Here is a 17194-nt window from a genome sequence, read left to right on the forward strand (position 1 = left end):
ATGGGAGGTTTCTCATAGTTCAGTGCTTTCTCTGCAAGGAGCGCCCGCAGCTGACACTAATACTTCTGCTAAATTCAAAAGTGACGCCATCGCAGAGACACAACTGTGTTGCCTCCGAGACAGCAGTAGACATTGCTTTAATCTCAGAGGCGGCATGGTTTAAAGCGGCCGCTGCAGTAAGCGCTCGCATCCGACAATGTTTAGGGGAGCGGAGGAGGAGAGAACAGAAGAGCGCTGGGAACCAGCTTTTTGGCTCAAGTCGCCAGCATCTTTCTAGAGGAGGTGTTGTCCTAGCACTGTATCTGTCACAAAACTATTATTCATTTACACTCAGACATCATAATAACAAAGTTGCATCTTACACGAAATTAAGTTCTTTATATCCGAAAATTTGTTGTAAACATTTATTCCTAACACTGCAAGACTATTTAGTCTTGCAGATTTACTGCAAGACTATTTTTCATTTACTTCGTTATAACCAATATTTCGTCGCATCCGGGTTCGTTATATTGAGGTTCGAGTGTACTTCCTTATGACTAGTATTTTGTTATAGCCTGGTTTCTCATATCAAGGTTTGATTGTACAGTCTGTTTCACACCGAGGGGAAACCTTGTAGTGCGGGCCCTTGTGTTGCGGCCAGTGCGGCAGTCGCGCGCCGGCAGCATGTAGCGCATGCGCAGACGCTTAAGGGGCATTTCGTAGAGTGCTTGATCCGCGTTGCTGGCTACAGCAATACGCGCTGGCTGCATTGTCGGGCGGCGGACGAATTTCATTGTTGCTGTGGGAACTAGTCCTATATTTCTCGTCTTGTCACAGTACGCCTCACTGCCGTCCAAAATGGGCGCCGTCATAGCTGTCGCTGGGGACATGGCGGGGTATCAAGTGAAGTTGGAAGCTTCACGCATGCATTTCGGCGCCAGCAAGTGAGTGCTGCCTGAAGTAATGTAATGCCATCGAGAAAAATCACGTTAGGTCGTTATCTTAATCTACAGCAGTGGTTCTCAAATGGGGGTCTGCGGATCCTAGGGGGTTTGCGAAGCCATTTTTATGATCCGCAAAACCCTCACCCGCTTTTGTTTTACATTTTTTCTATTTTTTTTAAGCGCGGTTGTGCCACGTATTGATGAACTGTCCAAAATGAAGTAATGTGGCACGTTAGTTTGATGTATTTGGTAGCAATAAAAGGCACCTGCTTCACGCTTCAGTTGTGTTAATTTACCTACATACGCCCCTCCTTACCCTCCGCTGCAAGCTGTCCCCCATCACTTCCACCAATTCACAAGGGGTCCTTGACATATCCATGGCTGAGAACAACTGATCTACAGCATTCCTGAACTCGCTCTCATTTGTTTTATTGTGCTGAACCTGCATAGCTGCGCGGAAGTCGCTGTAGAGTGTTTCTTCTTTTTTTTTAAGCTTGAAGTAAGTACCACGCACGGTATGTCCTGTGCGTGGTACTTACTTCAAGCTTAAAAAAAAAAAGTTGTGAAAGTGTGTTCCAAAAACATTTGGAGTGGATTCAAAGCAGGAGTCACTCTGTAGAGCAGGAATAGTTGCTCTGTGAGAATCGGCAGAGTTAACCGGAACTCAAAGTGTCGCACTTCTCTACACTGGCCTGCTTGAGGTTGTCACCAGTGCTGCTTGTTTTGACAATAATGGTGGACGACATGGGTGACTGGGCAAATCGTGTGGCTTTGGTTCTGCTGCTTGATAGCAACGGCTTGGAGTCGGAAAACTCCAGTTCTCTCACAAGTGATTCATTGAATAGTGACGGGGACACTAAATTTGCCGTGTAAGAGTGGGAATTCTACAGCAGCATTAGCGGAGTGGAATACCTATATACGCATGGTATTCCGGGCAACTCAAGCACTGTTAGTCTTCTTCCTTGTTCCCACACTTGCTCCGGCGGAATGGATTGTGTTCCAGTCACAAATTTAGAGGTGCTTCTCTACACCAGAGTCGAGTGCTCACTAGCAGAGTCCTTTGCGATTGGAATTGAATGTAAGGCTTTCGCCCTAATAAAAAAAAAACACCTGTTACTTCTGTAAGTGGAAGTCCCGTTAATCAGAACACACTGTTACGGTCCTCGAGAGTCTGCCTAACGAGGTTCTGCTGTGCGTTGTGTTTGTCAAAATGCACAGGGCAAGGAAGCACCGTTTGTTCTGGAAGAGAAAGAAACGTTCGCCCCAGAGACAGGCATCGGCACGTGCGCCACATTCACCGGGGCTCGGCTGCGACGGCCAGTTGAACCACGCCACTTTGTCATGCTTGAAGTGCCTTACCTCAAGTTCTTCAGGTACGGTATAAACTGTTAATAATGAAGTATTTTGCACATAGACACAACAGATTCGTTGTGTTCAGTGTTCATTCATAAACATATATGTGTTACCCAGTAATATTAACGAGAACTAACTGACAGTGATGCCACGGAAAGTATAGGGGATTTTACTAGAAGTAATCTTGATGTAAATGTGAAGAAAGAAAAGGTGATGAAAAGATTGCTTGCCACCGGCAGGACCCGAACCCACGACCTTTGAATGATGCGTCTAATGCTCTACCCCCGAGCTACGGTGGCAGTCATCCCCTCATCGACTTTGTAGGGCAGATATGTGCATTTAATTGTGGGAGCATCAATTGAAGCCAGCTGTTGCCATTATGGCGAGTGAGAAACAAAAGAGTGTTCGTCTACTGAGTTACAGCTACAGCTGCCGTAATTCATTCATGCCTGTGCATTTGGCCAATGCCTTCACTCATTTCACTTGCAGATTATGCCTGGAAAACTCGCTCATGCGGCCCGTCTCAATGTTCGCCAAGGAACTGCACCACGTCAACAGCACATACCTCGAGCGAACCGTGATCGGCATTCTGGTAAGGCCCTGGTTTTGGGTATTCCATTAATTTTTGCCTTTGCTTTGTTAAACAGTCATATTTCTGTTTACATCTGTGTTCCAAAATGGCTGTTGCATTGACTCCATAGTGGCTACAGCTGTGGATACACTGTTGTGGCTTCGATTCCCAGACGGCAACAGCATTGTCAAGTTTTGATGACGCTGTCAAATGTCTTTGTGTGTAATCGCTTGGGACGTAAAAGTACATACTTCGCCCCGCCGTGGTGGTCTAGTGGCTAAGGTACTCGGCTGCTGACCCGCAGGTCGCGGGTTCGAATCCCGGCTGCGGCGGCTGCATTTCCGATGGAGGCGGAAATGTTGTAGGCCCGTGTGCTCTCATTTGGGTGCACGTTAAAGAACCCCAGGTGGTCAAAATTTCCGGAGCCCTCCACTACGGCGTCTCTCATAATCATATGGTGGTTTTGGGACGTTAAACCCAACAAATCAATCAAAGTACATACTTCATATAGTAGGCCATCTGCAGCAGCAGCGACACTATGGCCGGGATGTAAAGAATTGCTTGTCATTTCATTGTTGGAGGGTTTGTCGTGGATGCTTACTATAATTCCAGTGTAGGGCAAAAAATACTCTTGTGCTTTGATACCAGGTGGTCTTTACAAAAAACCCAGGTGGTCAAAGTTCTCTCACGACACCCGATTATGGCACCTGTACCACCTCACTATGGCTAAAAAGCTGTGAAAATTTTGCTCAAGCTTCATGCATGACTAATACAAGCTAAATCATGGGTGCGTTATGGCTTCATTTTTTAAACTTTCCAACAAGGAGCTTCTTGTTCTTAGATAGCAATTGTGCAGCATATGTTTGGTGTCCCTTTGAGTGTAAATGTAACTACACTCTGTGAAAAACAAACCTCTGTGGCTATGGTCAGTTACAAATTGGGAAAAATTATTCGCTCTGCTCCAGCTCTGTCTCACATTGGAAATTGGCATAAACGCTCCACTCTACAGCACCTCCTAATTTTGGTAACGTCTCATCTCGAGTGTTTCAGATATAGTTGACTCTCATGCAGATGCATGATAGGGTCGCAGGTTTTCGTGGAAAACCTAAATATTCAACTAAATTTTGTAATGAATTTTCACATCACTGTTCAACCTAATTGAACATTTTAGGTACTACCCCTTTACAAGACATATGCACCAGGGTGTGGGTCTTGGGGTCTTGTCTTTCGTATAAAGTGTCCCTTATAATCAGGTACCACATGCACTCAAACCTAATTATAGTAAACTCACATCTGCCATGAAAGTACTTCATTATATCCGAAATTCTATTATATATGATTATTTGTTACACTGTATTTATAGCAAAGCTATTGATCACTTACTTCACTAAAACCGATAATTCGTTATATCTGTTTGAGCGTATGCATTTTGTTATCCTCACATATTTAAATGTAGGCACGCTGGTGTCTCATGTACCCATTTGTCTCATGCATCAGTGTCTCTTATAAAGGGGTTCTGCTACAGTAAACCACGAGTGTGTAACTTTTAGTATGCATAGCATTTACACTAGCTGGAGAAAGAGTATTACAGTTCGAGTGGAAACCAGCTAATGCCAGCGTGCAAGATTGCGCTAGTTGGTTTAACTCACGGTGTAAGAATAGTTTAGGTGGTGACACTCGCCCCGGTGACGCGACCACAACTCGTTCGGCGCTCTGCCGCTTTTCGCTACGGCCGGTAGATGGCGCTAGTGTATGGGGGCCCAGCCACGCTGCTGCAGAAGTTGCGGCTGCTTGCGCGCGGTTTGCCAGAACGTGCCCACAGGGGTTTTTACTGCAGCACAGCCTTACTATCTTATGTGTAATAACCTTCAAGGCCCTAAATCGCAAATGAAGTACGAACCCGCGCAACGATTTTTTGCGCACTATGTAAACGCATCTATGAGCGATTTAAATGTGTGCCGATACCTGGTTTACGAGATAAGGGTATACTATTGTACTCGTTCTTCCTGTACGATGCGGAATCACCATATCTATGGCCGGTCCTTTTTCGCGATTTTCAAATAGCCGTTTTGACACAATAGAACCCCGGTTTCGTGCATGCGCCGCATGTCCAGAGATCTTATATGAGTTTTTCGGTCCAGCAGCCAGTCTATGAGAAATCGCATGTTTTTTGACAGGACTTGCTTGTTAGGACATACCTGAAGTTGTACGCAGTAAGCAGAGCATGACAAAGGTCCCTAGTCGAAGCTAATATTACTCGCAGGCCTTCAGCTGTGCTTTTTGTAAGGAACATGTCTTTCGTGATTGCACCAGTTTGCATTTCTTTTTCCCACTCGTTAAGCCAGTGAAGGCCGTCACCCAGAATTTCTAGGTCGGGGCTGTGCATCCCAATTCCCTCAGCTGGGAACCGTCGGTTCAAGGCGTCAAATAAGTTGTTCAGAAATAAAGTGAATTTCTCTGTTGCCTCGCTCCCTGCAAGACTGCGGACACCTTTTCCTCTGTAAAACTGTATTCCGGCTGCCATTGAGCGGCTGAAAATCTGCGTCGCGAGTTTAACTCGCATTTTTTCACACTGGCTTGGGTTGATGTGGGAGTTCGTTATTTTTGGGCATACTTTTAGCCCTCCAGAATGACCAAGGTCTTCTTCGTACACTGTAGCATAGTCGTCCCACCTAATCCACTTCCTTTCTTTTTTGAGACACCTCTTCTGCTTGAGCCGGTTCCTTATGCATTTGAACAAATGCGGGACGTCATAAAATGCAAACACCTTTCGTTCCGGCTCAGTGGGATGCGTGAAAGAGTTGCAGCTTCTTCCAAGCTCTCCATTAATTCCGAGTGTGTTCCACATACTTCTATTTGTGGAAGCACCATCACATACAAATCCATGAACCTTGGCACCAGCGTCTTCCATTAGCACAATTGCCTGGAGTAACAACTGTGCAAGAACTGACCCCTTAGTCGCGTTTTTAGCAGCAAATACTTCAATAGGTTGAGCGTAACTATCACCAAATGGACAAAACATAAACACTAGAGCATGATCAGCAAGTTCTCCGGCATCGTCCCTAGCATCTTGTGTCAAGCCCACATAGGTCATACTCTTGGAATTGACTTTCCTGCTTTTGCGGACCTGCATCTCGTCAAAGATGATCATTCCATGCCGCTTGAAATCGACCATCTTGTTTATCCTTTTTTCCAAGGCAGAGAAGAACTTCTGGTCGAAGCTGGATTTGAAGCCCACCATTGAAACATAGCGGCAAATGGTTCGTACTGATGGCAACGCAAGGACTTCATTCTCCATCAGAAACCTGTAGCCAGCAGCTGACCTGATGTGGAGCAAAAGGCAAAGCAGGATCCAATTATCCGAGTATCTTTGGCCTTTTTTGGACTCCGTTTTGCTAGCAGCCACACATTCCTTTAGGACTAGCTGCTGGCCTTCCGTCAGGTTTGCTTCGTGAGATATGCGCGCGAGGGTGTCAGTGCTGATATTTTCCAGCTTGGATTTGCAGGCAGATAACTCCATTTCGATCTTGTTTTTTTTTGCTTTTAAGAATGCAAACTTTTGATCTGTCACAAGCGATCCTCGCTTTTCGCATTAGGTCCACAGGTGCTTTCTTCGAAGGGCTGGCTAGGAGTCAAATGTTCTTCCTTGTAGTTTGCTTCTTTTTTCGAGAACTGTGGGTTCGGAGAGTGTCGTTTAGCCTCCTGCAGGCCTGGCAGCTTCCTGAATCACAAAACAACAAACACCTTTTGTGCCGCCACACTCCACACGGATCAACGTACGCACTTTCAGGGTGGATATCGTAGTAGACATCATTGCTAGGGCCACCAGCACACACACGCGTTTCATGAAACTTTTGCACAACACTCTCAACATCACTTAAGCACTTCAGAGAGACATCACCGCCAATACCGCTGACGTTCACATGACGGCCATAAATAAAAGTGCGCACTAACATAGTGTCAGTCGTTGTAGCCGTTATCTCAAGTGTTTTGTGCTGAGAAGGAGGTTGGTCGCGGTTCTTTGGCAAAGCCATTTCTGGGAAGACAACAGCTTGTACCCCAAAACCTTCAACACAATTGGCTGCCCAGGTGGGTCCTGGAAGTTTAACACTGGCAACTGAGGTTGACAGCCGCGAAATCGAGAGACACTGCGTTGCATCCTCCGCACAGTCCGTCATCCCTTCATGCTTTCCGCTCCCTTGGCAGTAGGCCGCAGATCGCGATTCCTGAATTTGAAAAGAAACGAGAAAAAAAACAGACAAACATGTTTAATTAACGTAACCGAACACATAAGCTAGGTGAATAGATGCAGCTACGTGTAAGTGAGGTAAGATGTACGATTTACGAAGTTGATACTAATTGAAATGTCGTCTTTTAGTGTAGAATGGTAACAGGATAGCATATTCTACTGGAAAGTACAAGCGGCGAACCTTTAGACATTTAATATGGCATTTAATTTATAGACCCGCTAAAACATAGAAGTAAATGAACAGCGTTGGTGAATATGAACGCCCGCATAACATGGTAAGTATTTGAACAATGGTCATGGATAAATGTACATTTTTCTGAATAAACACTGAGTACCTTTGCGTCATCCAAGCCAGGCTTCCCCGGATACGAAGAGCGCGATGGGGAGCTGTCACCGTCCTGGTTCTTTTCTGCAAGGGGTGCGTCTTCTCCGCTGGAATGCGCCTGGCATGGTGCAGAATCGCAGCTGCCGACACGAAGTTTCTTGAGTGGCCTCACATCGGCTGCTTGCTCCTCAGTTTCTGCACCTGCTGTTTTCACAGGCAACACGACTTTTCTTGCGACGGGCCGGTCACTTGTGGTGGGCTGTCGCTTCCGAGGAGACTTCCTACACTTTTGTTCCCGGGTGAGGTACTTTGGACAACCCGGGAAAATGCACGGGACAGCATTCGCGGACAACGTCGGCCTTTTCGGGGCGTGCAGGAGAATCCTGCCGTTTGATTCTGCGTAGTACTTTGTACACACCATTTCGTCCGGAAAATGCTTCGCGCAAACGTGGTCACTCGACTGCAACGCCCTATCCAATCTCGGAATGGCGCGGCGCCACGTTTCCAAACGAGCATGCTCCAACGGAGCTTTAAAAAGCGGCACTCGTTCTGCACACGTTCTGTAACCAGAATTACAGTTGGGAACAAAACACTTCTTCCCCATCGCCGAGAAGGTTGAGCGCACACAGCTCAGTTTAAATTATCACGCTTCTAAACGCGGCCACAACACGAAAGCACAACATAGCACGAACTGCAGCAGTGAGCCAAGCCGCGCTCGCCGTTCGACCGGTTCGACTGGGACCCCATACCGCAGCGCCCTCAACAATTGCGAAATCGGCGCCGCCGCGCGCTCCGAACACGATGCGGTCGCTCCGGTTGCCGAGGGAACGGCGGAGTGCCACCACCTAAACTATTCTTACACCGTGGTTTAACTTCATTGTAAAACAGCCAATACAGTTAGCACAACTGTCTTTCATACAAAGGGCAGAAGCAGCATGGCTCTGTGGACAGAGCTGCCATTTTTTTTTAGATGCAAAGTAGCTGATGGTCGAACTCAATCCGGTTGTGCATGGCTACCTTTATTGTGCATGCGCAACAGCTAGCCCAAGCACCGCCAGAACGTGCTCACGGGTTGATGCGTTCTGGCCTGTGTAAGGGGCTGGGCAAGAAGCTTTGTAAGACGCTGTGGGTAAGCTGCTGTGGTGGTCAGAAAGTGCTGGCACAAGCCAACACGTTTGTGCCTACATAAGTGGCTGTGTAAGAGGCTCTAGCATCTTCCGCTTACACTCTCTCGGCAATCACATGACGGCGCCTGAGTACGAGATTCAGAAGACGCGCGATGAACTCTGTGCTCCCGCGTTGCGTGGCGGTGAGCCTGCGTGGCGTGCTCCAACAACAGCTCAGGACGAGTGGCAGCCACAGAAACTACAGTGAATTCATGGTGTGCTCCACTTGCAAGGACGCCTTGACATCGGGCAAGGCGCCCATGATGAACAAAACTTTTAAGTTGACCCATGCGCAACTTCACGCGCTACCCATGGCTCCCTGTCGTGACAGATGGCCTAATTTCTTGCTAAACTTATAATCAAGTGCACATAAGTCTCTGTGCTGTTCTTTTATACAAACGGCAGCCTCCCCCTCTCTTTGATGCGTCAGGTGCTGACGACCGTGCTGAAGCTGGCCCAGTGGCGCTACCTGGGAGACCGGGCAGGCAGCGTCAAGGAGTTGGTGCTGCAGCCCGCCCTGGCCATCCTGCCCCTGCTGCCGTTGTCGCTTCCCGCGCTCTGGGTGGGTCTGCACGCGCTGGGCACTGCCAGGCTGCATCTCATGCTGGCCGCCCAGGAACACATGGTCAGTGCGCGACTCCTCTCGCCATTGGGAGTACGGCCAACTCAGGGGTGTCCGAGTCGCATAAAATTCAGCACGTCAAGACTAACACACTCCGAATAATAAGGGGGCGGCATTCACAATAAAGTAACGCGAGCAGTAAAAGCTCAGTAAATTGATTCCTTGCGTCAATATTAGTTCGAAAGATAAGATACACTCGAACCTCGGTATTACGTACCCTGATATAGCAAAATATTGGTTATAACAAAGCAAATGAAGAATAATCTTGTGCTAAATATACAGTTAAACCCCTTCATAAGAGGCATGCTCTTGGCAGCAATTCTTATCTTTTATACGAGATTTCTCTTATAAGCAGGGTATCTCATATGCATTTTTTGATCCACTTGTATTTCACTGTAAGCACACTGGTGTTTCTTATACCCATTTGTCTTTTATATCAGTGTCTCTTATAAAGGGGTTCGAGGGTAGTGTTAAGAATGTACATTTATTACAAATATCTGGGTATTATGAACTTATTTTTATGTAAGGTGCAACTTCGTTTTAAGAGGGTTTGAGTGTACTTCGTACCCATTTTACGATCCCAACAAGCGTGCTTATTGTGTAACGGCATCAAACTCATTAATCGGTCGTATTTGGCCGCAACCCGGCTGGTTTGGTTAATCCTCAGAGTGTGCCAAGCACAAAGTGCCGCAAAGGGGCAACGCAGAGAAACGAAAACTGCATTCATGGACAACCAGAATGGCTGCGGGCCTTCAGAAAGGCGTGTTCGCCATCCACAATCTGACCACAGTTGTATTGTTGGGTACCAAGGCATCAGCAGGTGCAGTGAACTTGATGCACGCAAACTGCATGGAACTGTGATAGTAGACGAAAGATCAGTTGGGGGCCTTTTTTTTGCAGCGATTAAGTAATTATCGCATGCTCGTGATCTCGGTGGTGGCGGTATGTATAAAAGGATGGGTCCAGAGCACGATTTGACTTTCACATGGAGCTCTTAATCTATGGACTCATTGTCAACAAAGTACTTTTATGCAAAATGAATGCTCTATTTCTGTATTCATCAAGAAAGTGTAATTGCATTTATGTAATTGACAATTTATTAGGTGTGTGCAAATATTCGAATATTTTTCTAATAGTGCTTCCTGTTCGATTGTATTCACACCTAAATTTTACTATTTGAAGACGTATACGGTCAACGTCCGATTGGCAGTGGACCCTCCAAATTGTCAATATGCTTCACGTCAAATTTGCAGTAAACCCTTCAGAGTTTCAATATGCTTCACCCCATCACATCCTCATATTGTGGCAAAGCTGCTGGTCAAGCTCTGCTACGGTTTCAAGTGTATTGACTCAATAAAACTCTTGTTTTAACATAGAGGGGGTAGATGTGGTGAAGGTGGGAGCTCAATAAATGCTGTTTTCAACCTTAAATTTGCAGAGGAAATAAAAAAATTGGACACCAAAGATTTTCGGCATCCAAAATTTCAAATGTCCAGGTTCAAGGCAGATTTGGAACTCCGAGCTCAAAAAGCGTACACCTTTGTCTGCCATGTCATTTGGGCTTTTACAGAATTTGAAAGAGGAGGAGAGACTGAGGAGATAGCAACATTGCCATTTGTGTGTAAAGTGTTGTTAGCAACACTTTGGTTCTGCCAAACCTTGTACATGAATACTATTCGGCCTCTGCATTGTCTCATTATTTTTAAGACAACTATAAAACACCACCCCACCAACACTTCATCAACCTAGCCAAAAAAAGAAAACACTCTCATGTTGCTATCTCGGAGAATGTGATTCAAAGTGTTTGAAAAATACTTGATTAGATTTGCCCACGCACTTCAATATTCGAAATTGCTTTGCTCCCAGAGTTTTGCTATTCGCACAGCTCTGCACTTTATTGTTTTTTAAATACTTTCGATAATTTGGCAGTTGCTTAATTTGAACGTTTTTGTGGTCCCATGAAATATAAATTGACGAGCGTAAGCTGTATGATAAAGTATCTAGAAAAAACCTTAGTATTTTGTTATAAAGGCCTTAAGCCCTTGACTGCGTAATCAAACACTGCTCATCCCCGTTGACGCTGCAGGCCATGCAGCGTGCTCACGACGACCTTTTCGAGGAAGAGGACGAGGTGGAGTCGACACACCCCGACGGATCGGACCTGTCGTGGGGCCAGGTGCAGCCCCTGTTCCTGTCTCTGCTCCGGGGCAAGGCCCCGCACCTGTGGAGGACCTCCAGCCTCCTACACGTCCTCGGCAGTGTCACGGTAAGCTGCCTTCGGGCAACGGCGGGGCCAGCTTTGGTGACTACGTCTCATCATCGTACCTATACAGAGTTTCCTTAAAATTAACTAGAGGGGACTCTTGTGCTGCGATCGTTCAGCGACCATGGGAATGATGGGTAGTGCATGGATTCGCCTAGTCTTCAGGCTTGCAGGCGTCGAACGCACTCGTGGCTTGGTTTATTGCTGTGTTTTGGTTTTGTTTCGAATGAAGGAACAAACCATTCTGAACTTAGTGACTCAATTTGAATTGGCAAACCTAAAAAGTCAAGTTGGTGAAGGGTAACTGCTAAACCTTCGTTGATGTTCATCGCGTGGCAAAGCAGCCCCAAGCCACGTGAAGCCAAAGGGAGCCGAAAGTGAGAAGACTAGACAAATCCACGTACTCATTCATTCCCGTGCTCACTGAAGCGCCGTGTGTTGCAGCACCCATAGACGCTGTCGCCAAAATTCCCTCTAGTGAACTCTGGGATCATGCCGTAGAGTGAAGTAGCAAACTCTTTACGATGACAGAGGTGACGAAGGCTGCATCACCTTACGGTGTGGTGATCATTCACCAGCTAGCCCACCTTTCAACCCTATTGCGCCTTATTTCAGTATCTCTCATTTGATTGGAGAAAAAACTAAGTGTCCTTTATCAATAAAGTAACATGGAATGAGTGAAAAATTTTATCAAGGTCTTTCGAAACGTGCTCCAGCACATAGTTGGTCACATTCACATTGTATTAGAAAGACCAACTTTTCCAGCTTCATCATATGCCCGTTGGCCTGCCCATATCTGTATTTCGAGTTCGAGGCTCCTCCTTTAACAGCCTCCTATTTGGATGGCATCATGCCTTCGCTGCCTACTGGTAGTGGCTTTGTGCAGTGACAAGAAAGTCGTAAAGACGTGCTTCTGTTGTGAACGTGATTACTTGAAAGTGATGCCACAGACAGTACGGTTCGCGCTGTTGTAGCAGTGACCACACAATTCCACGTGCTGGTTCAGGGACAGTGCAGAGCTTATCAGTTAATAAAGACATTCCAAGTTACTTCTGGCAGTGTCACGAGTAGCTTGTAATGTCTAAATGTAAGGCTGAAGTCGGCTGACATGGTGTCTGTCAGGTCTACTACGAACCTGCAAAACATTGTGCGAGTCGTTGCGGCTGGAGATGCAAATACAGCGTCGAGTACGCAGGGCTCATACGTCCTTAACAAAGTAAAATCTTTTCGAGCATCCTCATGCACCGATTGACATGACAAAAAATTCTCGGGAGTGTTCTTTACACATCATTGACAGGAACATCCACATTTTTATGGTTACAGTAATGATTAAAAACCCCAATGCTTTTGTAGTGTCAAACGCCACATGTTCTTTACAGCATACTTTTTGGATCGCTAATCATACATGATAGTATTTAATGTATGAATTCGTGTGTACAGAACCACCACTTTTCGGCACTTAGTACTTGCAGTAGGCACCCTTATAGAGTTCGCAACTTGATCTTGGAAGGCTGATCTTGGAACAAGTTGATCAGAGAAGGCATTGTGGATGGAGTACTCTGGCACGCTTTCTCTATTCTTTTCAGTCTTAGCAAGGTTTGTAATGCTTAGGTGTTTTTTGTTCATTGTATCAGCATGCAGAAATGATTCAAATGCGTGCAGTCAAACCTCAATGTAACAAGGTTGAAGGGGGAGTCGTAATTACTTCGTTATAACCTTTAGTTTGTTATAACCAGTATTTATTTCTGCTGACAATTAGCAGGCAAGAGAGAATGTACACGCCAACAAATATCACAGCAGCCCACCACGCAGAAAAAAACAACCGTCAGAAGGCAAAAATAGCAAATTAACAAAGAACAATGCACTTCATTACTGCCAAATTTAGCACACCAGCTGGCAGATCACTTCGAAGAAAATTGGTCCTTAATGTTATTGACCGTGGCCGACTCTTCCTCATACGGATGACTCCCCGCAGGGGCGCCTGCACAAGTAGGCGTGTAGCGACACCACGGACCCGACCTAACGGGGGAGTTTCTACTCCCTCCCACGCCTAGCCGTGCGTGGCTTTGCCGTGTCCGGGGAAAAGGGGATCCTGGGGGTTGACGCTGGGTGATTGGGCCTTTAAGGCCCCCGGCAGAGGCAACACACCCCTTTGGCCCCGGCTTCACGTAGACGGCACCCCTGGGCTGACCCACCCAGGGGAAATCGGCAGTCGCCTTTTCCTATCTCTCTCTCCCTACATCTTCGTCTTTCCTACTTTTTTAGCTTTCCTGTCTACTTCTCTCTTCTGTTTACTTCCAATTTTCCTGGCGGCAAGGGTTAAACCTGTGCGAATAGCCTACCTCGGTCTAGGCGCATTGGGTTATGGCAGTGTTGTACGGCTGACGTCTGCAAGCTTTCAGCACCTGCAAACTTGCAGCGTCCCCTTGTTGGGCTCCGTGGTGGGGGCCGCCAACGCTGCTGAACAAAAATAAGACCGGCATGCACGCAGCATTCCCTCAACTGTCTGATCGTACCGGCCTAAAGCGGGTACGCACCGAAGACATAAATTTCTTCAACCAGCCAATAGAAACTTTTCCCCACTACCACGTCATTCACTTGGAAAAAAACGGAAAGCAAGCCAGGACCGTATCTCCTTTCGTAGTTGCCAGGTGTCTTACTGAAACTCTCAGGGCTGGATACAAAGTAACCAAAATGGCTAGTGGAGACCTTCTTCTCGAAATTCGGGACAAAGCGCAATTTGTAAAGCTAGACAGCCTGTCAACGTTTGGTGACGTACCGATCACCGTAACACCACACAGATCTATGAACATCACTCGTGGAGTGGTATCTGATGCAGACTTACTTGAACTCACCGAAACTGAACTTTTGGAAGGGTGGAAGAGCCAAAATGTCAATAATGTACAGAGAATTATCATCAGAAGCGATAATAAGGAAATACCAACGAAACACTTGATACTCACGTTTGCATCCAGTAAACTACCAGATTCCATTCAAACAGGGTACACAAAGACATCTATCAGGCCGTATATACCAAACCCTTGTCGTTGCTTCCAGTGCCAGAGATATGGCCATGGCTCTAAAACCTATCGTGGTCGCCAGACTTGTGCACAATGTGGAGGCTTAGGCCACGTGTCTGAGAACTGCAAACAACCGCCACACTGTGTAAACTGCGAAGGAAACCATGCCGCATATTCGCGCTCCTGCACATACTGGAAAAAAGAAAAAGAAATAATTACATTAAAGGTGAAGGAGAACATATCATTTAAGGAAGCATGGCGAAGAGTCGCTCCATTTTATGGACCTACATACGCTGATGCGGCGCGTCAGGGGGCACCGCCGCACCAGCCCTCGCCACTCCTTCGGCCCGCGCATACCGAGCCGGCGATTGTGGCACCTGCCCCAAAGGCGGCAGTAGCCCAGGCTACACCGCCTACTCCCAAACAGAGACCGAAGACTTCAGAGTCTTCGGGCCTCAAGGCCTCCCCTCACCAGGCGAGGCCCAAAATCCGAACTAACAGCCCGCACGTGCGGGCATCCAGTGCCTCCGAGGAGGCAATGGATATGTCGGCACCCTTGGTGCCGAAAGAGCGGCGTGGCTCCTTGGAGCGCGCCAAGAAAACAAAAAAGCAAATAACAGGGCCTGGTGACAGCCCTGTTAAGTGAACTCAAACTCCCCGTCTAAACAGCCACTCGCTTTTCGTACACACAGCATTATTTTACATTCACCATGAACACTCAAATTATACAATGAAACGTCAGGGGCCTTCTCAGAAACCTTGACGACATACAAGAACTCTTACACGAACACCCACCAAAAGTGCTGTGTGTACAAGAAACACACCTTAATTCAAAACACACAAATTTTCTTCGTAAATACGTTATTTTTCGAAAGGACCGTGATGATGCCATGACATCATCCGGAGGTGTTGCCATCATAGTGAATCAAGGAATTGCCATTTCCGATGGAGGCGGAAATGAAGGAGGCCCGTGTGCTCAGATTTGGGTGCACGTTAAAGAACCCCAGGTGGTCTAAATTTCCGGAGCCCTCCACTACGGCGTCTCTCATAATCATATGGTGGTTTTGGGACGTTAAACCCCACATATCAATCAATCAAGGAATTGCATGCACACATTTACAACTCCAAACATCCCTTGAGGCAGTGGCTGTTCAAGCGGTTCTTTTTGATAAACTGATCACAATCTGCACTATTTACATTCCTCCTAGCTATCAGCTGCAAAAACGTGATTTACACTCTTTAATTGATGAACTTCCAGAACCTTATGTTCTCCTTGGAGACTCTAATGCGCATAGCAGGCTATGGGGTGACTCTCGATATGACGCGCGAGGTCGACTGATCGAACAGTTCCTTCTCTCGTCGAGCGCGTCTCCTAAATCGAAAAGAACCAACCTATTATCATCTCGCCAATAACACCTACTCCTCCATAGACCTAAGCATAGTATCTCCATCTCTTGTGTCTCTACTCCAGTGGAAAGTCGTCAGTAATCTGTACGGAAGTGACCACTTCCCCGTAGTTTTGAGCACAAATACAGTAACTGAGTGTCCACCACGTGTTCCCAAGTGGCTCATTAACAGAGCCGACTGGGAACAGTTTTATACCATCGCTCGTCTAGGTTGGAATGACATATGTACTTTGAACATTGATGTTGCTGTCAACTTCTTCACAGCGTTTTTGATTGATGCTGCAACAAAATGCATCCCACAAACAAATGGACACCCTGGAAAACAGCGTGTGCCATGGTGGAACTCTGAATGTCGAAACGCGCGCAAACAGCAAAACAGAGCTTGGAGGCTGCTTCGGAACTCACCGACAGCCGAAAATCTTGACACCTTCAAGAAAATAAAGTCTCAAGCTAGGAGAACGCGTCGGCAGGCCAGAAGAGAAAGCTGGCAGAAGTTTTTGTCAGGGATCAATTCATACACACAGGAGGCTAAAGTCTGGAACATGGTCGGTAGGATAGCAGGGAAACAAGTACACACACTTCCACTCGTAAACACTCAAGGGGATACCTTGGAAGATCAGGCAAACTTCCTCGGAGCACATTTTGAACGGGTATCCGGCTCGTCCCACTATACTGACACTTTCCAAAAATACAGAACAAGAATAGAAAAGCAGAAACTCGAACACAAATCCACTAGATACGAGGCATACAACCAAACTTTCAGTCTAGCTGAGCTCCAAACGTCTCTAAACTCCTGCAGTACTTCTGCCCCAGGTTCTGACCGTTTGGTGTATGAAATGTTAAAAAACCTACCAGCCGAAACACGAAAAACCTTACTTTGTTTGTACAATGCTATCTGGTTTTCTGGCACTATCCCTACCTCCTGGAAAGAGGCTATTATTATTCCCATTTTGAAAGAGGGCAAGGACCCTTCTTTAGCTTCAAGTTATAGGCCTATTGCACTTACAAGCTGCTTGTGCAAAGTATTCGAAAAAATGATAAACTGCCGACTTGTACATATCCTTGAAACAAACAATTTGCTCGACCCATTTCAGTGCGGGTTTCGAGAAAGTAGATCCACCACAGACCACCTTGTTCGTATCGAGACACAGATCAGAGACGCCTTCGTCCATAAACAATATTTTCTCTCCGTGTTCCTCGATATCGAAAAGGCTTATGATACAACATGGCGTTACGGAATTCTAAGAGACCTGTCCCACCTTGGTGTGCGCGGAAGAATGTTTCACATAATCGAAA

At 46.5% G+C, this 17194-nt stretch overlaps 1 protein-coding gene across 1 annotated transcript in view; it reads left to right on the top strand.

Annotated features, from left to right (window-relative positions):
- l(2)k05819 (transmembrane protein 94-like protein l(2)k05819) overlaps positions 1 to 17194 on the top strand; it is an 82821-nt gene that overhangs the window by 7903 nt on the left and 57724 nt on the right. Inside the window, exons 6-9 of the mRNA XM_037430522.2 lie at positions 2142 to 2296; positions 2766 to 2868; positions 9018 to 9212; positions 11296 to 11475. Coding sequence (XP_037286419.2) covers positions 2142 to 2296; positions 2766 to 2868; positions 9018 to 9212; positions 11296 to 11475 — 633 coding nt within the window. The remainder of the gene's footprint in view (positions 1 to 2141; positions 2297 to 2765; positions 2869 to 9017; positions 9213 to 11295; positions 11476 to 17194) is intronic.

The sequence above is a fragment of the Rhipicephalus microplus genome, chromosome 7, assembly GCF_043290135.1.
Source record: "Rhipicephalus microplus isolate Deutch F79 chromosome 7, USDA_Rmic, whole genome shotgun sequence".
Classification (NCBI taxonomy): domain Eukaryota; kingdom Metazoa; phylum Arthropoda; class Arachnida; order Ixodida; family Ixodidae; genus Rhipicephalus; species Rhipicephalus microplus.